Source organism: Jatropha curcas, chromosome 9, assembly GCF_041381405.1.
Source record: "Jatropha curcas cultivar XTBG-Jc1 chromosome 9, XTBG_Jcur_1.0, whole genome shotgun sequence".
NCBI classification, from domain to species: domain Eukaryota; kingdom Viridiplantae; phylum Streptophyta; class Magnoliopsida; order Malpighiales; family Euphorbiaceae; genus Jatropha; species Jatropha curcas.
The window spans coordinates 1,739,260-1,763,979 of record NC_143159.1 but is presented as its reverse complement, the minus strand read 5'-3'; the positions used below and the strand labels follow the sequence as shown (position 1 = coordinate 1,763,979).

General features: G+C 32.8%; 6 protein-coding genes across 10 annotated transcripts; 2 read left to right on the top strand and 4 right to left on the bottom strand.

The window, feature by feature from the left end:
- Nucleotides 1–96: 96 nt before the first annotated feature.
- On the bottom strand, nt 97–4,542 carry LOC105633826 (glucose-1-phosphate adenylyltransferase large subunit 1). Its single transcript, XM_012216510.4, has 14 exons — nt 3,768–4,542; nt 3,525–3,647; nt 3,128–3,301; nt 2,913–3,005; nt 2,743–2,826; nt 2,576–2,631; nt 2,196–2,289; nt 1,879–2,064; nt 1,679–1,759; nt 1,381–1,467; nt 1,201–1,305; nt 928–1,034; nt 662–722; nt 97–492 (listed from the first exon to the last, which is right to left on the bottom strand). Exons 1-14 carry the CDS (start codon nt 3,996–3,998, stop codon nt 391–393), a joined length of 1,584 nt encoding a protein of 527 aa, XP_012071900.1. The 5' UTR covers nt 3,999–4,542; the 3' UTR covers nt 97–390.
- Nucleotides 4,543–6,384: 1,842 nt separating this feature from the next.
- Nucleotides 6,385–8,210, top strand: EMB2184 (Ribosomal protein L31). Of its 5 annotated transcripts, none has more exons than XM_020679104.3 (3): nt 6,385–6,585; nt 6,701–7,050; nt 7,940–8,210. In XM_020679104.3, exons 1-2 carry the CDS (start codon nt 6,514–6,516, stop codon nt 7,031–7,033), a joined length of 405 nt encoding a protein of 134 aa, XP_020534763.2. In that variant the 5' UTR covers nt 6,385–6,513; the 3' UTR covers nt 7,034–7,050; nt 7,940–8,210. The 5 variants fall into 5 exon arrangements, with proteins under 5 accessions (XP_020534763.2, XP_020534764.2, XP_020534761.2 ...); XM_020679105.3 differs by lacking the exon at nt 7,940–8,210 and adding an exon at nt 7,345–7,466; XM_020679102.3 differs by lacking the exon at nt 7,940–8,210 and adding an exon at nt 7,341–7,466.
- On the bottom strand, nt 7,817–8,438 carry PDF1.4 (defensin-like protein). Its single transcript, XM_012216514.4, has 2 exons — nt 8,353–8,438; nt 7,817–8,171 (listed from the first exon to the last, which is right to left on the bottom strand). Exons 1-2 carry the CDS (start codon nt 8,417–8,419, stop codon nt 7,999–8,001), a joined length of 240 nt encoding a protein of 79 aa, XP_012071904.1. The 5' UTR covers nt 8,420–8,438; the 3' UTR covers nt 7,817–7,998.
- Nucleotides 8,439–13,377: 4,939 nt separating this feature from the next.
- On the top strand, nt 13,378–14,570 carry LOC105633924 (uncharacterized). Its single transcript, XM_012216621.4, has one exon. It carries the CDS (start codon nt 13,635–13,637, stop codon nt 14,394–14,396), a length of 762 nt encoding a protein of 253 aa, XP_012072011.1. The 5' UTR covers nt 13,378–13,634; the 3' UTR covers nt 14,397–14,570.
- Nucleotides 14,571–18,274: 3,704 nt separating this feature from the next.
- Nucleotides 18,275–21,203, bottom strand: CYP722A1 (cytochrome P450, family 722, subfamily A, polypeptide 1). Its single transcript, XM_012216622.4, has 10 exons — nt 20,906–21,203; nt 20,501–20,822; nt 19,871–20,020; nt 19,557–19,746; nt 19,394–19,473; nt 19,224–19,310; nt 19,035–19,113; nt 18,841–18,947; nt 18,624–18,742; nt 18,275–18,539 (listed from the first exon to the last, which is right to left on the bottom strand). The coding sequence occupies exons 1-10, from the start codon at nt 21,145–21,147 to the stop codon at nt 18,428–18,430; spliced, it is 1,488 nt and encodes a 495-aa protein (XP_012072012.2). The 5' UTR covers nt 21,148–21,203; the 3' UTR covers nt 18,275–18,427.
- Nucleotides 21,204–21,839: 636 nt separating this feature from the next.
- JMT (jasmonic acid carboxyl methyltransferase) lies at nt 21,840–24,620 on the bottom strand. Its single transcript, XM_012216515.4, has 4 exons — nt 24,437–24,620; nt 23,936–24,346; nt 22,474–22,734; nt 21,840–22,396 (listed from the first exon to the last, which is right to left on the bottom strand). The coding sequence occupies exons 1-4, from the start codon at nt 24,509–24,511 to the stop codon at nt 22,043–22,045; spliced, it is 1,101 nt and encodes a 366-aa protein (XP_012071905.1). The 5' UTR covers nt 24,512–24,620; the 3' UTR covers nt 21,840–22,042.
- Nucleotides 24,621–24,720: the final 100 nt, after the last annotated feature.

Below are 24,720 nucleotides of genomic sequence, written 5' to 3'. Positions count from 1 at the left end.
AGACTTCTTTTTCACATTCCTATTAATTTCGAGTTGTAAGATAGACATTTAATTGTCTGCTTCATAGCAACAGCGCCCGGCTAACGCAAGTGGTAATTATCAAAAAGGATGTCACAGATTCTGCAATTTATTTATTTGTACTCTGAGCCTAATGTCTTGTATTGACACCATCATGTAATGAAAGCTTAAAGCTTTGAATTATTCTAAGACCTATACTGCTAATCTTAATTGGATGTCTCAAGCATAGAAGGAGCATATAATTCACATAGACAAATTATTTTTAATTTATGCTCAAGGTTACTGAGTTAAAAATGTGGGCCAACTGCTTCCTACGCTCCATCACTGGTTCAATAATGCAAACAAGAAACCTTCAGGAGGAGTTCAATCTTTCTAGATAATAGTTCCATCTTTGATCGTTGCATCCTTCGGTATGGCTGTGATCCCTGATCTAATGTAAAATCCTTCTTCCGGTCTATCTGCTTCTAGAACACCCTGATAAGTGGAATGCAATTTATTAGACAAAGATGTGCCAATTAAGAGCGAATAGAACTCTTGAAATGGGTTTTAAAATAACTGTAAACATAATTTTCCATTCAAAAAAAAATCAATAAATACATAAAATGTAGCATAGCATTTGAACTACAGAGAAAAGCAAGCTTACATCAGCATTTGTGATGACCACATCTCTCCCTATTTTGGCATTCTTGTCGATAATGCAATTCCTTCAAATAAATATTCAGCCAAAAAGTTAAAAGCTTTCATAATCAAAACTGTAACAAAAATAACTCTACATATAAAGATTTTAAATGGAAGCAAACTGAGACGCTGTAAATCCTGGAAACTTCCTGCAAGCATTTTGGCATTTTGGCATTTTGGGATCAGAGGAGGAGGTAGGGTAATGAAATAAGAGAGAGAGATCTCCGTTACCTGATTTTGGTATTCTGTCCGACACCAACTGGAACCTTCCCTTCTGCTAGCAGAGAGGCAATTTCAGATTCAGTTTGATAGTAGTCAGCACCCATCATCATAGTATCCTGCAAAGATTAGGATGTTCTATTATCTGTCTTCATTCCAAAATTAAGAAAATGCCAAAATGCAAGTTTCATCTTATACATGTATATTTTCATCTTATACATATATAAGCAAGGGGCAGACATACTGTAATATGGAAAAAAATAGTGAAACAGAAGACAGACTTACTATAAGCTCAACGCCACTCTCCAGTCGTGAGCGCACACCCACTACAGAATGCTGTATGCTACATTCTTGCAGGAAACATCCATGTGAAATTATTGCATCCACAATCTGCAATAAACAAAAGCATTCTGATACAACAATTAAAAAGAAAATAGAACTTAGAAAACTATGTTAGAGTCATACCTTGCATTTATCAACTTTTGTAGGTGGCAAGAATCTAGGACACGTGTAGAAAGGTGTCTTTGAATCATAAAATTCAAACTTTGGTGGCTGCATGAAAAAAGAACATATTTACTTTAAAGAGTTATAAATGCCATCTAAGAAGGAAAAACTATTCCCATTATAGTAGTATTCTGCTCCTTGCTGGTTAGTTTCACTGTTGGCCACCCTAAAAAAAAAAGGAGAGAGAGAGAACAAAAAGAACAAAAAGAAAGAAAGAAAGAAAGAAATAGTGACTTAAGCCTATGCCAGGGGCACCAACCTGTTCTGCAAGGGATAGATTAGCATCGAAAAATGACTTTATGGTTCCAATGTCTTCCCAATAGTCATTGAATAAATATGCCTGAAAAGTCAAAAGAAATGAGAAATGGGATTATTGTGAATTTGGACTAAATTGACCAGTAATACTAATGAAAGATCATAAGACAGAATTAATGTTGACAAGTGAGTAGTTAAGCTTGCCTGGACATTGTGGTGCATCACAGCAGAGGGAATAATTTCAGACCCAAAGTCATTGCTGGATGGGTAACTCCATCTAAGAAGCTTCAGTAAGACCTCGGTTTTAAACACATAAACACCCATTGACGCAATGTAAGGAAATCGTGGAGCATCTTGCTTAGATAACCCAAGAACAGTGGTATCAACTTGCTGCATAACAAAGCCGAACAACCAAAATCAAGCATTAGGCAGGGAAGGGATGTAAACCAAAGCTTTGGTCAATTGTCCTACCAAGAAGGATCCAATAGGACTAAACTAGCTTAATAGATGAGAACACATACCATTGCTTCCAGGTCTGAGCCCTTAGGTTTCTCGGCAAATTGGATGATGCGTCCTGTGTCATCAATCTTCATTAGTCCATAATCTGATGCGCGACTGCAAAATAAATAATGTTGGACGAATACAAAACATTCATCAAAATAAAATATTTATTTATATGATAGTAAATGTGTAAAACGATGAACTGTTTGCATCTTCAACAAAAATCATTTATAGATGATTATTTAAAAAAGGAAATATGAGAACCAAAAACAGCACTTGCATATAAAAAAACCAAGTGAAAGTGATTCCACAATCATTTCTGATTAAGGAGTTGCAATAACTATCACATTATATTATTCAATGAGAACATTTATTAAAACATCAAAGTACATTAAATTACCTGTCATCCATGGGTATACATGAAACTGTAATATCCGCTTTTGAGTCAATATGCTTCTGCAATTACAACAGAAATTGATGAGCCTGCCAAATCAAAGTTCGGGACTCAAGCGAATGAGGAAAATAATTCTTAATTTAACATTTCATTAATGCATAACAAAATTTGACCTGCACAAACTCCATATAATTCATCCGATAAAGATGATCACCAGATAAGATTATTACGTGTTCCACATTCTTATTCTTTGAATCCTGAATGGATCAAATGAAAGCCTATTAGTCCCATTTGTCTGAAAAATTCAAGCATCCAACAAAAATTCAAAGTTCTAGGCCCTCACCTCAAATACCCATACAAATTGCCGCACAGCATCTGCTGTTCCTTGAAACCACTTTTTTCCAGCCTCTCCTGGTGTTTGAGTAGCAGCCAGAACCTGTTCCACAGGGAATTATGTCTCTAAAAACTCGCAGAAAATAATAATCAACAACCGCGCATGTTTGACAATGTAATCAATTCCGCAGAAATGATATACTTTTCTTAATGAAAATCATTTACCTCCACAAATCCATCTCCAAAATTAACACCATTACCAAAGTTATATGTGCGAGCAAGGTGACGATTTAGCGAGCAGGAGTTAAACTGTGTTAAGATAAAAATCTTCTTTATACCACTATTGATGCAGTTACTCATTGGAATGTCAATCAATCTGTAACATCCTCCAATTGGAACCTGCAAATAAAATAAAATCAACGTGGATTTGTTTCTTTCTCTCTTTTTAATAAAAACAAAATCAATCAGCCAAACCCCATTATAATATGGATTCCCTGCACATATTGCATAGGCAAATTTCCTTTTATGACTAACTACACGCCAATTACTTTTATAGTATTTCGAAATATTTTTGAACCCAAAAAGCTAAAAAGTAAGGAAATTCATGTTACTGACGTCTTACCGCTGGCTTGGCTCTTTTGCTAGTAAGAGGAAAGAGGCGTGTCCCAGCACCTCCACCCAATATGATCGAAGCTACCTTTTTGGGGTCTGCTGTTGGTGTCTCAAGAACTGGTGTCTCAAATGTCTAGAATCAAAAAATTCAAATTCAATGCATAAGGCACTTGAGCATCGCCATCTAATTGAAGCTAACAGTAATACGATTAGAAAATCAGTAAACAAAAATAATGCAGAGTATTTTACTTACCGCAGTCTCTTTGTTAACATCTGATGTGAAAACAGAGTAAGCAACTCCAGGCTTAAACTTTTTGATGCCATTATTATTGCTTTCTGTCCTCAAATTCTTCGCATTGAAATTCCTGCTTTTCCGGTTTCCCTTGATCCAGTCTCCCCAAAAAGGACAACTTCCGTTACTGAGACTTCTGTTAACATTAAAGGCATTGGCAGCGCCCTTCAGGGCAGCACAGCAAGAATCCATGGCTTAACCAACCAAGAAATTAGAAACCCAGATTATGCTTTAAAGACTAACCTACGATTTAAGATCCAGGGAAAATAGAATCCTCGATTTAAAGAAAAAAAATTTATGGCACTGTGTTAGTTGCAAGTGACAAAACAAAACTACTTTTGCAAACGCACCCAGAATTTCACAGCCACAAATTGGACCAATATGAGAAAAGCCAGATCAAAAAATTTTAAAAGAAAAAATTAAGAAGACCGAAAAAGAATCAAATGATCAAAGTCAAAGACTTTCTATATCTAGCGATATGCAGAGGAAATAGAAATGAAAGGGTCATGAAGAAAAGCAAAGTTAAGTGAGATGATAATGGCTGGAGCTGGTGGAGAAGAGAAAAGATAGTCAGCGTGAGTATGCTTAATATGGGAATGTCACGAGAAAACACGAGAGCTAATTTTTGGTTTTAAAAAAATGTAACCTCTAAATCAGTAATAGTTTGTATGCCACTCCTCACTCCACACTATGCGGTTGCCACAGGCTTCCATGGAATTTGAAAGAGTCCTCCTTCAACTGAAACACCTTTCTATTTCAAGCTCCCTGTTTCCGTTTTTTATTTTTATTTTATTTTCTTTATTTCTTTGTAAGCTTAATCGTTTATTTATTATATTATTAATTATGAGTATCAAAAAATAGAAACTAATGTACTGTATAAGTATATTTGTATTTCAAATTTGTATATGTTCTCCCTTTCTTCTTAAAGAAAAATAGAAATTAATAATTACTTTTCCTCGTAAATAATTCAAAAAATATTTATATTCTCTTCAGATAAATTTATCTATATATTTTCATAGTAGCATATTTGTATATATTTTAAATATTACATATAATTATTATTTACACGTTGAAATTATTAAAAATATATTTTACAAAAATAAAAAATAATTTAATATCAAATCCAACTGCCAAAATTCACAAAAAAAATGTTAATTAGAAACTCACTAACATTAAAATTTAAAAGTTAAAAATAATTATTTGCCCACGTGTAAGAAGGGAAAAAAAGCTGGTGGGATAAAATTATTTTAAAATTGAATTTAATAAATCATAAAAATAAAATATAAAATATACTAATAGATGCTTAGACGTACGGGCGGTATTTATTTTATGCGGGGTCGGAGGTAATTGTCGTGTGATAATTGCTGGCAGGTCCAAAGAGATTTTACGAGTCAGTACCGCTTTAACTCTGACAACGTTTGGAAATTTGAGCGCCGTGTTTCAAGTTTCATGACTCAATCGATTATAATACGATCATCAACGGCTGATATTTGTTATATCTTTGATGACTCCACATGGATATCTATGTTGTCAGATATTCATATTATTGGTGACGGATGATGAATGGGTGAGATCTCGGTACCGGTACGGCGCCACGTTGACTCGTTCACATAGTAGGCTTTAGTTTAAACATTAAACGACAAAACGGTAGCTAGGGTCTTCTACACGGGCGCCCAACGTGTATTATAGTCTTCAGCTAAATGATACTTCAAGCATGTGAAAACGAATTTAGTGTATAAAGTACAAACAAAAACTAAAACTTGTTTCATTCCATTTAATTGACTTAACATTATTAAATAATATCATTAATTATTAATGGTAATATTCTTTATAAAAAATATGATTAAAATTATTAATTATTTACTTAATTATTAAAAATTAAATAACATCTAATACTATTAATGATAATAATATTAACATTAACTCAATTAACATCTAATTAAAAAAATGATATAAAAGCTATTTTTCTTACTAACTAAGACATTTAAATACTTTCATATTGTAATGCGTAACTAAATGTGTTTCTATTTTTAAATCTTTATATAAACAGATGTAGATTTGTAAAGATTAAAAGGTTTCATATTTGTGCCTCGCAAAAATAAAAATATTCATTCTATAAACTAATAAAATTACATATTATATATACAAAAAAAAAATTTGTAACTATATATGAAATCACTTAATAAGAAATAACTGATGAATTAAAATAAGATTCATCATGACAACAAACGTCATCATATTTGATTTTCTAATTAAATTTATAAATCTCATAATTAAGCAAGTAAATCACATTAATCGTCTTCTTGATTTGAATCATTAATGAAAGTACTTTCCTCTCTTTTTAAAAAGAAAAAGAAAAAAGAAAAAATTAATCATCCAATTCCAAGGTAGGTGTATGGGGTCTCTATAATAATTTTGCACACGTGGGAAATTGTCGGGCGGAATAGGTTCAGTTTACAGGCCCAAGTCAAGTTGAGTTGCCCAGCGGCCGTAAAACAGGTTTGAAATTAATACCCGAGTCCATACTCCGAAGTCGTTGATTATGGATTACCTTTTCTTATGCAAAAGCTCAAAAGCTTATGGCCCAATATTAATCAGAACCGAAGAGCCGAAAAAACCGAAGGAAGCAACCTCATCTTCATCGCATACGTTTTCGCCTGTCACCGTTCCTTCCCAATCTGTCCTTCACAATCCTTCAATCAAACAAATGGCGCTTAGTCTAACTAGCTCGTTCCTGCAAATTAAACCACTTTCTCCTCCACCTTTATCATTGAGAAAGGTAAACTCAACTTCCTATTAGAGAATTTCTGCGGAGATGCACCTTTTGTTTTTTTTTTTTCTTTCCGTTTATTTGGATTTGGTAATTTATTTTCGAGTGATCGATGTGAATGTAGGTGAAGGTCAATGCAGGGATGAATTCTAATTTGCAGGTGACCTGCAGGAAGAAAGATATACACCCGCAATTCTATGAGGATGCTAAGGTGTACTGCAATGGGGAACTGGTTATGACTACCGGTGGAACCCAGAAGGAGTATGTGGTTGATGTTTGGTCCGGCAACCACCCATTCTACCTCGGAAACCGCTCCGCCGTTGTTGTAGACGCCGACCAGGTGGAGAAATTCCGGAAGAAATTCGGTGAGCTCTCTCAGCTTATGGAAATCCCTGTCCTCAAAGGCGAAATTGTGTTGCCAACAAAATCTAAATTCGGTGGCAAAAAGAAGAAGTAGAATGAAACCGTTTGAAGGTAAAAAACAAGTTTCTGTCTATCTGGAGTCTGTAATTTGATTATTTGTTTGTTGATGAAATACATATTTTGGAGTTGATATTGTGGCTAACCTGTGATCAAGTTATTTGTTATCTTTTCTCATTTGAGTAATTATGCAGGCTTTTGAATCTTGATATCAAATGCTTTATGCAGTTATGTATGAGTTTAGTCACTGAAAGTTTAGTGGAAGAGAAGATATTGAATTCAGTTGAATTGTATCTCCATATTAAAATTTTAGAGGGATTTATTTAACAATTTTGAATGTTTAGGCAGTTTGAAGCAGGTGTAGTTTCAGAGGCACTGAAACCTGCTTGAGAAAGCACATTTGGGAGGATAGAACACATGCCATTAAAATGAAACTCCTTTCAAATATTAAATAAGGACTTCCTGTTGCATCCTCTGTTTGTTGTTTATGTTCTGCTTGCTTTGATAAATTGGGAATTTAGTGCCATCATGTTATAGAACTCATGTGGAATTAAAATCCTGAGCAAGGAATTGTTGTTGCATCATCTTCATTGATAAAATTCTGCTTTTTTTAAGAGCTTCGAAATCTTGTTGGATGAAGGGAAGATGATATCTTTTTCCTTTTAGATTTAATGTAGCTAGTCCATGTTTTGACCTTTATGACAGAAAAAATTATATTGCCATGTTTTATAAACTTCTGTAATTTTCTTTCGTTACCCTTTCATGTGTTTTTCTTCAAACTATACGCACATGTCACAACATGAATCGGTAAAGTAGGGGATAACTTCAATAACAATTTATTTGCATTGACATATATAACAGAAGCATTATTGACACCAGCAGCAATATTCTCTACATAACTGCGTCGTTAGCTTATTTAGTAAATGCAATGCATATAGTGCAGGTAGTAGTAGCATTCACTATTCATAGGGAGCTGGATTATGAAACTTGATATTGCTTTGATCAACATTTGAAGTAGCAGAAACAAGCAAATCCTGGGAATTGTGCATGACAAGCTCCATGTGAAGCACCTTCCCAATTCCTGCATTGACGATTACATTTACCTGGGTCTCCACAAAACCCTGACCATGTTTTGCTGCGCCTTTGGCAAAGTTTTGCTTCTGTAACTGCCATCTCTGCATTCACAAATATAATATCAAGATATATTCATAAAAGTTTCAATATGTATACTTAGGCACGCCTCCATGCACACACACACATAAACGCACATAAAATTCTACTAATGGTGGTGATGCGTTTGAAAAATAATAATAATAATAATAAAAGGGTAGTAATGAGATTGATGGTGGATCATACCCTTGGAAACAAGGAGGAAGAGGAAGATGATTAAAAAGCATAGGGCGGAAGAATGTAACTTTGCCATTTCCCCCTTTCCCCTCCCCCCCCCCCCCCCCCCCCCTCTCTCTCTCTCTCTCTCTCTCTCTCTCTCTCTCTCTCCAAAAATGTTGCAGGTAATTGTATTTATAGCCTGGTCATTATCCTTAATATTTCTTTTCAATTTCAGAATGCAACTTTTTTATCGTCATCATCACATGGATATGGACACCCGTAGTACTATCGCAATATGCCTATCCTCTGAACAAACAAATTAGCGTAAGAAGTTTGAAAATCTTGTCCTATAGATGATAACTAAGTAATCGTTCAGCAAAATTGGCTGCACATAATGGAATTCAGAGTTCACGGCTACTAAGACACTCACCTTCGAGGAATACGATGTCTAAAAGGCGAAGGTCAGACGGTAGCATTAAATCCTGAAGTTATAGATTCAAATTTTAGCTGGAGCCAAATTAATAAACAAAACAAAATAAAATAGAAATCTTCAGAGTGGCTTTGCTGGGTTAGATTATACACAGAAATCTAATTTGAATTGGGATCTTCCAGTTGACAGGGCCCATTGGATCAGCTGATTTCTTGGGCTTTATTTCTCTTTTCAGTTCTGCTTATTGGAGCAACCATATCAGAGGGACAGGGAGGACGCAAGGTTCTTAGTTTATAGTGTTACCTTTCTTTCGTAATTCAATGACCTAGAGGTTGGGTAATCAGTATAAATGAGATATTGCATGTCATATTTTCCGATATATAATATATATTGAGCACCTTCTTTTCTCCTTAAGAATTAATGCTTGCATATAGTTATTACAGAGCCAAAGAAGGAAGAGGGAGGGAAGTGAATAAGAACAACAGTGCTTTAAATACAATGGGTTGCCACGTTAGATCTGTTTCCTTCCAATGGATAGCCATAAATACAATGCTTTTTGTCTTGAGAACTGCATGATCCTTCTTCGAGAGTTTTTTCTTTTTTTTAAAAAAAAAAAAATTCAACGGGTAATTTAAAACTTCCAATCCAATCATCCAAATCCTTTTCTTTCTTTCTTTCCACTTATCCTTTCAGCTTTAAGGTTAACCTAATTTATTGTCCTCATAACAAAAGTATACATCAAAAGGCAAAAGGGAACCGCATGATTTACTTCACAAGAGAAATCTATTATTTGACTCAAAGACACTTTTTTTATCTTAATCCTATAAATAATTTAAGTCGGTAACCGCAATTTTGGTTGAAATGTCTTCCTTTTTTGACTAGTTGGCCAATTGCTCCGTTCATTTTAGTGACATATGGATAATTTTTTTATTATTAGACTAAGAATTGAACCCTTTTCAAGAATTCAATGCCAAAAAGCAATGTGGACTAACATCTTGTATAGGAAATCCCTCAAATAGATAAAAAGGCAGTAATGATTTAATGAACATTATAAATTTAAAATCATCATTATTGAAAAAATATTTACTTAGACCCATGAAAATAGGAGTTATAAAAATATTTTTTTACTTTACTCATCTTATCCAATTTTCTCTTTGAACTTATCATCCATACTCCTTGGTTAACTGAACTTCCTCTGGTCTTTCTTTAAGTTTTTCTTACATAGAAAGGCAAGCTCTCAAACTTGACACATGTAAAGATATAATACTGTTAAATTTCACCCACTCAACCATGTCTCGTAATAGTAACATCTCACATATTTTTAACTCAATGATTAATCCTCTACGCCTTAAAAATTAATTTCCTTCCACAAACTACAAAATGGTAACTAGGTAACGGTCTATTTCAAATGGGAGAAATTCAAATAAGATCAAACATAATCTTCTTCCATGGCAGCATGTGATGATAACTAAATAAACCTCAGAGATATTAATCGATTTTGCATTATTAATTTGTTGGGTCCCAAAGACAGTAACTTTTTTCTTGTCATGTAAACCATAATAATTTTTATCAATCAATTATCAAACATCATCTTTACCTAATCTTAATCATGGACGCTAAAAGGCATTTAGATGTAATTGTAAGAAGATTGAGGAATACTAAAGCAGATTAGTGCGTAAAAGCTCTGCGCCAGATGTAACGTGCCTCCTGAGGACTCTTTAATAACCCACCGCCCACCCAGGTTTTGATTATAAATAAATAAATAAAACAAAAAATAAATTGTTTTGATTGATGGAAGGAAACTGCTTTGTTTCTTTCTTATCGACTGTGTTTGCACTTTGCAGTCTTTCTTTTTATTTTTGAGTTGTAGGAGGGAGAGGTCACGTGATGACTCTTTTTGGAGGTCAAATTACTAAAATTAGACTTCTTCCACTTATAATTATCAGAAAACCAAAAATCAAAATAAATCACACACTGAAATGCAATATTATGTTTCCTTATAAGGTTAAATAATGTTCAAATAAATTTTTCTTCGAGGAGTAAAAATTATAAAAGATATGAAAATCATTAGGTTAAGGATATAATGTGCATAGTTAAAAGATTAAATTAAGATTGACAATTTGCCAGAAATTAACACATAATTTCTGTTTTTTTTTTTTTTTTTTTTAAAGTTTTTCCTTACTTTAATTTATCATGCAGCCTCAGATATAGTTGATTGGGTTGTTGTTAATCAATGGGTCTTTGATGGATTTCATGATCATCTCTTTTAGACACCAGAACAGGAGTAGAGAGTTAGAGACGCAATCTTCTATTTTCTGCTATACATAATTACATATCTTCATTTCTGTCTCCCCCTTTTTTGGGCAGATCATGAATTTCCCATGCAACCCTAATTAACTAGCCACTCGCTAAAGTTGAACTACATAAAAAGCAATCATCCATCCCATTCTCCTTTTTCTCCTTCCACTTTTTACTGTCTCTGTTTGAAAGTGGCCAACTAAATATAAAATTGGGCGCAACTCAATTAAATTTTATTAGCAAAATTAAGACTTCAAAATTTAAAATTTAAAATTTAAAATCACTTATGTGAAACTATTTTACCTGAATATCATTTTCAGTTCGAGTATGAAAGCACATGTGAGGAAAAAAAATTCCTTAGAGCAAACCCTATTTATTTAAAATTAAATGATTTATATCAAATTGTTATTGAAATCAAGCAAATTACAACTATTTATCCAAAATCAATTGGCTAATGTATAATTACAATTGGAGGTTTAAGGGTTGATATTAAAATATTGTTTATATCAAAATTTAATTAGTAGTAAATGATAGTTTGATTAGTATATTTGTGGAGAAAGAAGGATATTAAATAACGATAAAATGATAAATTTTAAATATTATTCAATTCTAAAAAAGGAAATGAAACAACAAATTAAATCAGATAAAAGGAAAGTATAACAAGAATTGTAACACGGAAAGGGTACTAATTTATAATGTTTCTTCATAGTAATTATATAAATAAGGTAAGTATATATTTATTTATACATACATGCACAAACCCATAGTCATCACTACCCATTGGATAATTTTCAAATAAAAAATGACAATAATTTATTCTTAATTTTTATTTTTTTACATTTTTGAGTATATAATAATTAATTATCAGATTAATCAAATATTTTTCCGTTGGTTTGAAAATTTTTGCCTTATTTTTCGTATGGTTCCATCAAGGTTATTTAATTTCTTTATTTATTTTGTAATTACAAAATATTTCAGAATCGGCTACTGACTTGGCCAAACTGGGCTGAAGATTTCCTGAATCGCCGTGTAGAAGAAAAGATGTCAGAAAAGGAAAGTGCAATACCCGACTCCGAACGCTACCCATAAATCGCTCTCTGTAGAATCAATTTCTCTTTTTTTTTTTTTTTTTTTTATAATAAAATTATAAAAATTGGTATGAAATAAATCCACATAGTGATCGCTGTACTCACATTTAATTTTTGAAGAATGTTAAACTGAAACATCAGATTTCAGAGACAAAGTCAAGTATACATTGTCATGGAGTGATACTCACGTAGCTTGTTTGGTTCTACCACCGTCAACCGAAGACTGGTCGATGTCCTGCTAACATATGGCCCACGGTCTTGTGACTGGTCGGGGATCGATCCATTTACCCTGCTGGGCTCAGTATTAGTTTTTTTTTTTTTTTTAAATCGCTGTAATTGCCTTAATTAGTTTATGTTTTCATCTTAAAAATTAACAATCTTTAATCCTATCGATCTACGGAATTTTTAGAGAATAAGCATCCGATTATTTTCGTAAAATAACTTACAGGAAAATATTTTTTATAATTTTCTATTGTTTGGAGCGTTTAGAAAAATAAGTCAGTGGAAAATAATTTTCTGGTCAAAGGAAAATTAAGTCATTTTTAAGGAAAATAACTTTCTATTTTCTATAGAGTAAAATACCTTATAAATCCATATTTTTTTAATTTATTAATTATCGTAGTTATTACCACCATTTACCACCGACCACCACCAGCGGCCGCCACCATTACCGGTCACCAACAACTTTCTTAATTTGTATTTTTTTTAACATTCTTTTCATATTTAATAATAAAATTTCTATTATTACTAATACTTTTTATGGTCTTATGAGATAAAATCTTTAATATTTTTAACTAATTTTTAATATTATAACCAAATAATGAAAAATAAATCATTTGAAAAATATTTTTCAAAAACAATGTTTTCTATGCAAATTATTTTTCCTATAAATTATTTTATGAAAACAAATAGAGTATAATATACTTATTACAATCAAGGACTAAAGTGTAATTATATTTTAAAACAGGTGCCGTAAATATTTTATAAAAAATATAGAAAGTGAGACACTTTAAATCACAAAAATTACCATCATAATACTAAAATAATATTATATTTCGTGTGATTTTTTAAAATGGTCGTTATTGGCTTTCAAAAAAGGAAATTTATACATTATTATAATAAAATAATAAAGTTTTTTTTTTAAAAAAATTTTATTTCTAAATATTATTTTGATATGAATCGTTGTCTCAGACTGAGCTCTATAAAAGGCCCCATCAAGAGATCCATTGAATCGCCAGTTTCCTTTATTACTAGCTTGTCTAAAACAGGAACCAACACATCAGACGGCGAACAAATTCCGAACATGCAGAAACAACTCAACCAAGCTCACGTTCTCTAAGTCTTTACTTTCCTTTTTCCCTATACCTGTAAGTCTTCCCTTTCCATTTTCCCTCACTTCCTTCTCTGCAAGTAACTCCGGAACCCTAACCTCTCTCTCACTTGTAAATATATTGAATTCCTCCACCTCCTCTTTCACTCGTTTTCCACTAGAAATGTCTTCTTTCGAATTTGACATAGTCAAGGCTGAAAAAGCCGATGCCATGAGAAGGTGTAAAAGAGACAGAAACTGTAGATTCTGTTTGCGTGCTATAGGTGCTTTATCTCTTCTCTGTTGCGCTTGCTCATGTCTTCCCGTCGTTCAAGAGATGGCCTCTGGTTATTTCTACCTTCTGAACCACAAGTTCTTGATTTTTTTCATCATAAACGCTCTGCTTTTCATTGTCTACTATTTATCCACCAACGACGGTCACAGCGACGCTGAGTCTCAGGCTGATCTCTACGATCAATACGTCTACCTTTCCTCTTCTACTCGCCGGGAAACATCCGCCTCAGAGGAAAAACAATTGGTCGTCTCACCTGCGCCGGAGTTTCCGTCCGGCGAGAATACGTTCTCCGACAAACAATTAGTTAGTTGCAAGAATGTTAATCGTGCTTCAATGGAAGAGAATCCAGTTCGTTGTCTTGCAGTGATGGCTGGGACTCGTACTGACGAGAAAAATGTCAGGAGAACACAATCAGAGAAGTATACCATTGAGAAGAAGAGGAGGAGTTGTCGAACCGAGCTGCGGCGTTCGGAGACAGACAATGGAAGACATATTCCGGCAAGGAAGTCAATGCAGGATATGGACAGCGAAGAATTTAGACTTAGAATCGAGAGGTTTATCGCTAGCAGAAAGAAGGTTCTGAGGGACGAAAATGTTGCTGTTTTAATGGAAGAAAGGAAAGAGTGTTTTACTGCTATCACCTACGTGTGATTAGCAGTAGTTAAAAAATTAATAAGGTAGAAATTTAGAATGAAAGAAGTAATTAATTAGGGATTTAAGAAACTAAGATTTAGGGATTTGAGAAATTAAAATCTGTCTCGATTTTATGAATGTACAGTGCATAATTTCCCATTTTATGCTAATTACGAATTATGAATAATTTTTTCCATATTTATAATTCTTCTTTTTCGATGCTGCTTGGTTGACCAGATTGAAAGTCTTCTTTTTGCCTGACTTTTCCTATATATGCCCAAAGAAATAAATTGAAAATCAAAACCATACCTAAATATCTAAAGCAAATGCACACTAAGATATAAGATATAGTCCGAAACCCCTCTCCAAATACTTAAAATATATAATTCAAAGACTCTCCGACCTTTAAATTTAAGGTTGGATCCTCATCGATTATTGCGAAATTGTAACAATATATTTTGTATATCAGGGGAAAAAAAATAAAGAAAGAATGAAAGGAAACAAATTGGAATGACCAGAAATGACAGGAGGATACCATTCTTTTAACGTGGTTGGTACTCTGATAGTTACGTATTACTACCAAGCTTTTTTACTTTGCCCGGAAAATGAAAGTGATAACCAATATCGACATTTTTTTATTACATAAAACAAGAAAGGAAGCCCTTTTTCCTCTCTCGTCGCCACAAATAATATATTTTCTTTTCTAGTACTGTAGAGCAAAAGTCATGGACTGTGGAAATTAATGAATATGTTTTTGACGATGAAGCTTACTGTACCTATTTCAGTTTCACCAAATCAAGAAAAGCAAAGTACAAAGAACTAAATAACTAGGAAGTTTAGGAGTACAATTAATTACACAACAACTAACATATAATTAACTGATCATATCCTTTACGTAGCCGCAAAACTGAGCTTTCTCGAGTGCACATATAATTGCCCAATCCAAACCAAATAAGAAAGAAAAGATTGTTTAGCCTAAAAAGTAAAAAGGTTGAATCTTCTCAACACAAACTTTAATTTAGCCTACATGTAGGGTAATTAGCAACTCTGTCTCAATATATTTCTCATGCATTACACTTACTCATTTCCCATCTCTCTTTTTTTTTTTTTTTTTTTTTTTTTTTTTGGGGGGGGGGGGGGGGGGTGGTTATGAGGGATATTATATTGTGTGGATGAAAAAGTTACACCTCTCTCCCACCTTCATTTTGTCTGTCATAGGGACACAACAACATTCCTCCTATTCTTCTTCCATTACTCCCCCTTTTCTCTTTTTTTTTTTTAAAAAATGTAATTTCTTATTTTCTTTTTATTTTTTTTATTTATATTTGGTGTTTTGATAGGACCCATTTGAGAAGTAAAGTTGGAAGCAGAAGAAAGGCCATGTCAATAGTTTTTTTAATCAATTGCGATTGTGATTGTATAAAAAATAAAAATAATTCATTTGTTGTGTGGCGGTTTCAAGCAAATTATTTTTAATTAATTTTTTTTTTTTAATAATGAAGCAGTTTACTCTTATCCACTCGCTCTGAAAATTTTATAACAAAAGCGTTAAAGAGATACTTTTGCTTCTTAATTATTAGCCTTCGCTTCTATATATTGCCATTTTGTTTGTTTTTTCTTTTCAATTATTTTCTTGGATTTCGGAAAAAACCTATATTATATTCGTAGAGTAGCTCACTACCATGGGCTGCCTGGCATCCTAACTTTTTCTTTCTAAATAAAGAAAAAATATATCACTCCATTTTCATTATAATTCTGATTTTGCTTTTAATTATTATAATCATTATAGACATGTTCGTCGGTAACTTTTCATGTAACTTTTTAGTATTTTGAGTTTTTGACTAAATTAAAAAACCGATTATATTATTTATAGTAATGTTTAGAGTTTCAGAAAGTTTATTATAAAACATTATTTCTTTTAATATTTGATAAAATGTTATTAAAAAAATTAATTTTATCGAGCATATATAATATTTTCTTTGATGATATTTTCATTTTGTTGTGGTGGGTGATGAGGATGACTAATGGTAGTTTTATAATAGAGTAGTAATAATCATTTCATAAAATAAAAAGGTGAAATTAAACTAATGCAAACATCATACATTGACATATGAACATATATCTTAAGAGTACTAAAATTATCCTATTAATATAGGAATTAACAATCTTGTCTTTCCTGTTGGTCATTTCTTTTACTTCTAGCTGTCACATGACCTAAATTGAACTCTCTTAGGAATACAAAATTGAAATCTAATCTCTTAGTACACTAGAGCATTACGTAACATGTAACCATATCGTGTTTGTGTAATGCAACTTGTACCCAAGTAGCAAATTGGATTTGTAGATTTTATATTATATGGGAGGGCACAAGATTACAGTGAGTTGAAGACGTACGAATTCAAGAAGAACTACTTAAAACGACATATGATTAATTGGTTCAGTCGACATCATAGAACTATTGTATGGGTAATATTGGATAAGAAATTTTGAACAATTAATATTTATATTTGTAATCAGAAATTGCAACAGATCTTACAATCAAATTTTTGTCCTAGCTACTTTTGTTTTAAGTGTCATAAATATTTTTTTTATTAATGTTGGATGGTGGGGAATTAAATAATTGATCGAGTGTTATTAATTATATTTTATTCCTTTCAATGTCTAGTGCTGAATATCAAAAAGGACACTAGCATTTATTTATGATAGCTAAGTAGATGATTAATGATACAACAGCTCCCTTAAGATATTAATGGAATTACTTCTTCATTGGCATTGATCAAATTAATCTGTTAAAAACGTGATATTTTTGTTAAGAAAAAGATAAATATATGCAAATGGTGCAAAAAACTATTAAGGAGGATCGAATTCATTATTCTTAGGGAGAAAAAAGAAAATAAAAACAGAAATTGTTTTATATTTTTTGCCGTATTAAGAAAAACCAGTAGTAATTAAAAATGCTAGCAGGTAGAAAGAGCATTTATTACTTAATAACAAAGCAATACTTGGTTGATCAAAAGGGATATAAAATAGAAAAAAGAAGATGCATTCGTGTGTGTGTGAGCAGTGGGGAACAAAACAATGACCCATTTTTATTAGTATACTGAAAGGTAATTGGGCGAAAGAAGACGAAGAAGCTAACAAATTTAATATTATGAAAAGCCCAAAAATTATAGCATGGTGAGTCCACCATCCAATTATTGGTATATATAATGTTGTTTGGAGTTATGGTACTGGTGTGGTTGGGAAACAAAACAATAGAATCAAAATTGTGTCGTTTATGAGAACAATAATGGTATAATAGAGCCAACGACGCCTAGTTTGAACAGTAAGATAAAGGTCTCTGGATCAAAAGATTCAGAGTTCAAACCTTCCCTTCCCCTCCCCTATTTCATGTAGTATTCTATCCATTTTAATGGTGTGGTTGGGAAACAATAGAATGTCGTTTATAAGAACAATAATGGCATAATGGGACATGGGATTTGGGAAGTGTTAGGCAAAGTCAAGTAACCACTAACCAGTAACCAGCAACATATAGAATATAGCTGGAGAATGGGACAGTACCTACTCACTTAAATGTGAGGGATTCTCTTCCCTTTGTTCAGAGAGTCAAAATTGGAGACGTTGTCGTTTGCCCTAATGGCCTAATATTATTATTAAGGGTGCTTTCTGTCTACTTCCGGAAAGTCCTGCTGTCCAATAACCAACACTTGAATTTTCTTTTTCTTTTTTTTATTAAACTATTATAAACTCAGGCTTTATATAAAACAATCAAATTTCTTTCTGTAAATAATGTCTGAATAGTAAAGTTGATGTCTTGAGTCTTGAGAGTGTTAGCTGATCATATGGATCAAAAGCGTGTTAAGATTAATTAGAAAATGCTTTTTATGCATCTAAAATCAACACAATGTATCATTTTTCTTTGTTATTCACTTGTGTCACGCAAACAAGATTTGGACTAGAACATAAAAATTAACCGGTAAGATTAGGTAAAACCTGCCTAATCGTCACTTTAACTACCCATTTATCTCTACACTCAAACAGAGCTTTCTTTACTCTTCCCTTTTGCGAGTAATACGTGTGACTTGTACAGGACAACCAGATTTTAACCTTGAGAAGAGTGCCCACTTCTCAGTACTTGAGTCTGAATCTATCACCTTCCACCTGCACAAATTAGGTCATTTTTACTAGATTAGTTTCATCTCTACGCCCTAATAAAAAACAGTATAAAAAGCAAAAACGACTGACTTGTAAGTGGTGACAAGACGGTGGAGGAAGACCAGCATCATGGCCTTAGCCATGTTGATTCCCAGGCATGCCCTTCCTCCAATCCCAAATCCTAAGAAGCTATATGGCTTGGACTCATCCTGTCAAAGAAAGAGACGATCAATTTAAACATTACAATAAAAAACTTGTTCAAGCTTGTTTTTTGTTTGTCACTTGAAGGATAAATAGATAGACTTACATCAAATCTTGAAGGATTGAACTTATCGGGTTCCTCAAATAGAATATCATCAAGGTGTATTGATCTAGCATCAATGTTGATATTCCAACCTTTCTTTATCTTAAATCCTATATTTAGGAGAGAAGCCATGAACATAATTAACATTATCAACGTATAATTGGCAAGAAAATATTCTTGGTTAGGACATAATAAACCTTCAATCTCACAATCTTCAAGTGCTAATCTCGGTAGCCAAGGAACTATAGATGCCATCCTTAGGGATTCTTTAACTACCTGTTCATTAGCATCAATATTATTATTATTATTATTATTATTTTAATTTCAAAATACAACAGACTAAAATTTTTTCATAAAAAATGAAAATGTGGTCTATGCTCATTAACCTTAGAAGCAAATGGCATATCATTAAAATCTTCTAGAGTTACAAATGACCTCTTGGAAATTTTCTCCGCAATGTGAAATTGCTCAGCCTGCTCCAACCAATATATATATACAAGGATTAAATTGGTTAAATAAACTAGATTATGGAAATGCAATAATTTTTTACACTTACACAAAGTTTGTGTAAAACATTTTCATTTTCGCCCAGATACTTGACCATCCATGTGATAGCACTTGCTGTTGTATCTTGACCTGCATGTAAATTAATAATTACTTCGCAACGAGTATTTCATAGCTAATGAATTTACAAGAAAGAAAACATATACGTTTTTGACCTGCAATGATCATGGTTAATATATTATCCTTTATCTCTGAATCTGTAAGCTTAGAGACTTCATCAGAAGATGATTTATCACCGCAAACCAAAAGATGTTGCAGAAAATCATCTTGATTGGCATGTGATGAACACTTTCTTCTTCTTTGGGTCATCATTATTTCTAGTGTGCTCATAATTCTTTTCCTGGCCTGAAATAGTTTTAATCAAGAAAATCTTTGTTCACCTATTTTCCATTTTGGGCTAAAAAGGATTATGTAGTGAGGAACAGTCTAAATTAATTTCCATAACAAAATTGGATTAGTAGATTATTACCTTGAGCCCTTTGTAGAATCTAGTCCAAGGGAACCTCAAAGGGAATGCAAGCATGGCTTCACACACGTAAGTTATGTCCTTTTGCAATTCTTCTATCTCCTCTTCATCCTCCATTCTCATCAACATCTTGCACATGGCTTTGAAGGTTATCTGCCCAAATGCAATACCAAAATGAGCTGGGCTTTTTCACTTAAAAATATGGATTCATAAAAAGGCCAAATCAGATATTTGAGTTTACTGGTTTTAGCCTATAATATTTGTTCAGAATCCATTACAAAACAAGTCTCGGTTACCCTATGGACTGTGATAATAGCATTAGAGGCTGGGGCCCAAATTGAAAATTGAGCTGATGCAATTGGCAGTTTGGCACTGATATATTATGTTCAGGAAAAGTCTCAGTTACTCTTCTTTACTTTTTACTGTTGAGTCAAAAGTCAAACTACAGGCTCTGGAAACTGGCAAGTCTGGGCCATTATTGCAAGCATATCACCAAAATGGCATATTTGCCGACGAACCTAATTCAAACCTGATAGCCTAGGTACATCTCAATTGATATATTTCAAACTTGTGAAATTAATTCTTCATTTTTATGAATAACAATGGTAGCATATTTAAAGAAAGGTAACGGACCTTAAGGGCCTGGTCAAGTACAGTGACAGTTGCTTCATTTTCCCAAGTGTCAAGACTTTTCACAATCAATTCATCAAATTGTTTGATGAAAACTGAAAGGAAACTGGTCGAGAAAAGATTTATCAAACGACTGCGTAACAGCTTGTGATGTAGGTGAGAAGCACATAATAGGCTTTGATCCCCCACAAGCTCTGCAATTGATTTAATATATCTCTTCGTAAATTTACCAGACTCGTTATTCAAGATTGTTTTGGCTGACCCTGTGCTTGAAACAAAAACGTGGGTCTGCCCGAATATGCTAGTCTTAAAGCAATTTCCATACCTGTACTAAAAATTTTAAAAATGAGGATCATAGTTGCCAATTAATTAAAAAAAAAGAAAAAAAAAAAAAAAAGAAAAAAACACCTTTGCCGGCGAATTCTAACAAACTCATAGAAACCTTTGCCACTTTTGATGGCAGCCATGAACTGTAGGGTCTCTCCAATGAATGGAAATCCTCTGCTACCAGGTGGAATATCAGAAATGGATTCCTGATTATAAGAAAAGAATAGAATTTTCCCCATTAAAAATAATACTAAAGCACTGAGAACAAGAACCGCGTAGAAACAAAGGCAAGGGCATGCATGAGGCAAAAAGAGAGCAAGCATTTTGGCTTAGCTTTGGTTTTGGTGGAGGGGAATAACATGTGATGATAGTGTAGTATTTTGGCTCATATCGTTTAAATATTTGAAAATCTGTGAAAGGTGTTGGTGTTGGTGTTGATAATACAAGTGTTGGTATTTTGGCCTGCAGAATTATGAATTAGTGATGTATAATCAAATTCTCTTCAATTTGCTGCCTTTGAATGTGGCTTGTGATTTCATCTTTTCTATACAATAAAGGCCCAAGTCAAAAAAGCAATTATTATTATTATTATAATATATTAAAATAAAGTTGACATATTTATTTTTATATAAGGTTAAGCATAGCATATGATAGTGAAAATTTTAAATAAATTATTCTACGTAACGCATTAAACCACTGTACCTACTTTAGCATTAACAAAAAAAAAAAAAAAAAAAAAAAAAAAAAAGTGCTATATCCTATCTTATATTATGTGCAAATTGCCCAGTTGGTTTGAGTACCTTTATCCTCTCTTTATTAATGGCTTTTGATAATAGATACGATGACAATTAATTAACTCTAAAATAAATAATCGAAGGTCAAAAAGATTGAGGTAGTCTTTTTTTTTCTCTTCTTGGAATTCATCCATGCATCAAATATTATTATATATATATATATATATATTCATTACAATGGGAAGAAGCAAAGCTTAAAAGGCAAAAGAAACTACAAACAGTTATATAATTAACTATCTTATTAGGAAGAAAAATCTGCTGAAAATTTAACTTCACGGTACACATAATTCACTTGATAAATACATAAAGATAATTATATGAGCAAATAGATTTAAATTCGAATTCTTCCCAACACTTAAAAATTAAAAAAAACACCCACTCTGACCGGCATATCCTCGATAACAGTTATATAATTAACTAGCAGCTAATTGTTATTTCTAAACATTGAAATAACCAAATTGATGTATTTGCGTTTATTGTTAGACAAATAATCATCCACCATCTCTGCATAACGAATAAATAAATAATCCATTATGTCTCTGCCAAAATGAGCTTCGAGCATTGACTCAACAACTGCTCTAATAGTCTTAGCCACTCTCTGCCCACGAGAACATTGGGAGTGCGTGTCACATGACCCTCCATCCCAGTCAATTTCAAATGCTTCAATGCGATCAATAATGAAACACCCTTCTTTCTCTACTTGATTCTTTATTTCTTCTCCACAAGGCGCATAATATGGAGCATTGAAAGAATCCACCTTTTCCTCCTCAACTAGTCCCTGCTTCCAATTAACAATAAGTAAGAATTTCTTAAAAAATAGTAAGAAGAATATTGATAGAGTAAAAGAAAACTCACTTCTGAAACCAACGTCATTAGTGCTTGTGCTAAGAGCTCCCATTGGTAGCAACTCTCGTCAGTGGTGGGATCAGAGGTTCTCCTGCCCATGAATGACAATATCATGCAACCTCCAGGGACCAATTCTTGAGAACGTGATTTCAGAAACAGTGAAAAGTCCTTCTGGAATTGCTGCGAATATGCTTCCCGCACGCTCTCTGGGCTGCTCTTCGACAAATACAGTTTTCCCTTGTTCATGTTTCTCTCTAGACCGGATGGAACCTGTATTTCATATTCAAAATTTGATCATAGAAAATTTCAAAGTTTGCCACTGTTAAGATTTTCATAAAGGTTAACATTTGAATTTGATCATAGAAAAAGGGTGTTTGGAAAAAGAAAAAAAGTACGAAAAGAAAATACAGTTAACAGTCAACGTCTTGCCGAGGTGGCTGGGTCCATTTAAACAAACCAACTTTGGTCTTATTCAAAATTTCGTACTCCATAGTTTTCATTCCGTACCGGCCATGGTGTGTTTCACTCCTCAGTATTCTCAGATATCAAATTTCAAATTCTTTTTTTTATTTCTGAAATAAATTAATTCAAACTGTTTTTAGAAGGTATAAAACAAATTCAGACTTGCATTTATTGCTTTATAACTGTTATTGGAGGAATTTATTAATGTTAAAGGAAAAAGGTAAGCATCAATCGTGTATTTTCAATAAAATAAGTTATCAAGTTAATATGAAATATTTGAATTATACAAAGAACTGGTGAAAAAAATTATTGTGCAGCTTCAAATCTTGGTAGGTATAGCTGGATAAAGATCACTGCTTCTTTACCCTTTTTTCTTTTCTTTTTTTTTTTTTTGAAAAAATTTTTAGTCAAACTAATGACTAATCCCTTATATATGCCTTGCAAGAGTTTTAATGATTTAGTATAGTTTCATGCACCAAGTGAATTAAAAAGAATAATGAGATATTTTTACAGCACAATTAAAAAAAAAAAAAATATTAAATGATTGTAAAAATATCTTACCTACCGGTATATAGACGATCTCATTCGTTAAGCCAATAAAAAAAAATTTTTTTAAAATGTTATTGTTTTGTCCTTTTTTTTAAAGTATTATATTTAAAAATACTATGATTAAATCAAAATATTGTTTGCAATTAATTTAGTCTATAAATGACATCATATGTAAATACTGTTTGCAATTAATTTAGTCCATAAATGATATCATATGTAAATTTTTGTGGTGATTTATAACCCGAAAGTGGGAGCTTTCTCCGTATTCTAATCTAAGTTAGTGTTCTCAAAAGGAAAGAGAGCTTACTAATGAATGGAAATAATCAAAATTTGCCACACAAATTTTTAGAACCGCATAATTAATTAATATTATGTTCACAGTAGCTAGTAGGTATTGCAGCATTAGATTTGAGTTGAAACTATCAGGAGTCAAATTAATAAATACTATATGGGAACCAACCTGAGAGAGCCAGTGAAGACTGGAAGAAGAATGAACACAGTGGAGACTCCTGGAAGGAAACAATCTACCATAGAAAGAACCAGGCATGGCTGATATAAAGCACGGCCCAAATCCTACAGCACCCTTTGCTTCCTTTATTTTGTTGTACAGTTCTGGCAATAACCCAAAAATACTGTTGAAGTCATTGCAAGGAAGATCGTTTAGAGAAACTCTAATCTCTGGTGTTGAACAACCCATTTCTTGGCATTTGGCGTGGATAATATCGAGCATATCAGATATTACTACCAAGGCATTGGGTCCAGATGAGCAACCCAAATCTGCTATGCCAATACTCCCAGGAATTTTGGTATTGCACAACATTTCCAGTAGTGCTTCTTCCATCACTGATTTTCCAATGGATATTATTTTGCCCTACATGCAAAAATTAGATTAAATATAATATTATATACTATCATATAGACAGGAAGATTTGGAGCTATGATGATAAAACATTAAATAAACCTGGACTGTTGAATTTTTTGCATAACTAGTTTCGCCATTCCCTTTGTTCATGTGAAAACCTTCCATTATTTCCATTTCTCTCTCTCTACAAATGACGGGCTTTGGGCTTTACGAAGAAGAAAGATTGCTTCCTCTCTTCACCTTCAGCTTAAGCTCGTGGGTAAGAGTTCGAGACGACGGACAAGCTATATATAAATGTAGGGGAAGGATGCATTAAATCATTTACAAATAGTGTTTTACTCAAACGGGATACTTCTAACCGAAAGAAACAAAATAATAATTTT

What these genes read in the sequence shown, in the direction of transcription:
- LOC105633826 (XM_012216510.4), bottom strand. Translation starts at nt 3,998, where the DNA reads ATGGATTCTTGCTGTGCTGCCCTGAAGGGCGCTGCCAATGCCTTTAAT. An exon ending in ATGTTAACAAAGAGACTGCG is followed by an intron (nt 3,648 to 3,767) that starts GTAAGTAAAATA and finishes TTTTGATTCTAG; the next exon opens with ACATTTGAGACACCAGTTCT. An exon ending in GGACAGAATACCAAAATCAG is followed by an intron (nt 723 to 927) that starts GTAACGGAGATC and finishes ATTTATTTGAAG; the next exon opens with GAATTGCATTATCGACAAGA.
- EMB2184 (XM_020679104.3), top strand. Translation starts at nt 6,514, where the DNA reads ATGGCGCTTAGTCTAACTAGCTCGTTCCTGCAAATTAAACCACTTTCT. An exon ending in CACCTTTATCATTGAGAAAG is followed by an intron (nt 6,586 to 6,700) that starts GTAAACTCAACT and finishes ATGTGAATGTAG; the next exon opens with GTGAAGGTCAATGCAGGGAT.
- PDF1.4 (XM_012216514.4), bottom strand. Translation starts at nt 8,419, where the DNA reads ATGGCAAAGTTACATTCTTCCGCCCTATGCTTTTTAATCATCTTCCTC. An exon ending in CTTCCTCCTTGTTTCCAAGG is followed by an intron (nt 8,172 to 8,352) that starts GTATGATCCACC and finishes TTGTGAATGCAG; the next exon opens with AGATGGCAGTTACAGAAGCA.
- LOC105633924 (XM_012216621.4), top strand. Translation starts at nt 13,635, where the DNA reads ATGTCTTCTTTCGAATTTGACATAGTCAAGGCTGAAAAAGCCGATGCC.
- CYP722A1 (XM_012216622.4), bottom strand. Translation starts at nt 21,147, where the DNA reads ATGCTTGCTCTCTTTTTGCCTCATGCATGCCCTTGCCTTTGTTTCTAC. An exon ending in ATTAACCATGATCATTGCAG is followed by an intron (nt 19,474 to 19,556) that starts GTCAAAAACGTA and finishes ATTTACATGCAG; the next exon opens with GTCAAGATACAACAGCAAGT. An exon ending in TCAATCCTTCAAGATTTGAT is followed by an intron (nt 18,743 to 18,840) that starts GTAAGTCTATCT and finishes TTTCTTTGACAG; the next exon opens with GATGAGTCCAAGCCATATAG.
- JMT (XM_012216515.4), bottom strand. Translation starts at nt 24,511, where the DNA reads ATGGAAATAATGGAAGGTTTTCACATGAACAAAGGGAATGGCGAAACT. An exon ending in CAAAAAATTCAACAGTCCAG is followed by an intron (nt 24,347 to 24,436) that starts GTTTATTTAATG and finishes TTTTGCATGTAG; the next exon opens with GGCAAAATAATATCCATTGG. An exon ending in GTCTTCACTGGCTCTCTCAG is followed by an intron (nt 22,735 to 23,935) that starts GTTGGTTCCCAT and finishes TATGAAATACAG; the next exon opens with GTTCCATCCGGTCTAGAGAG.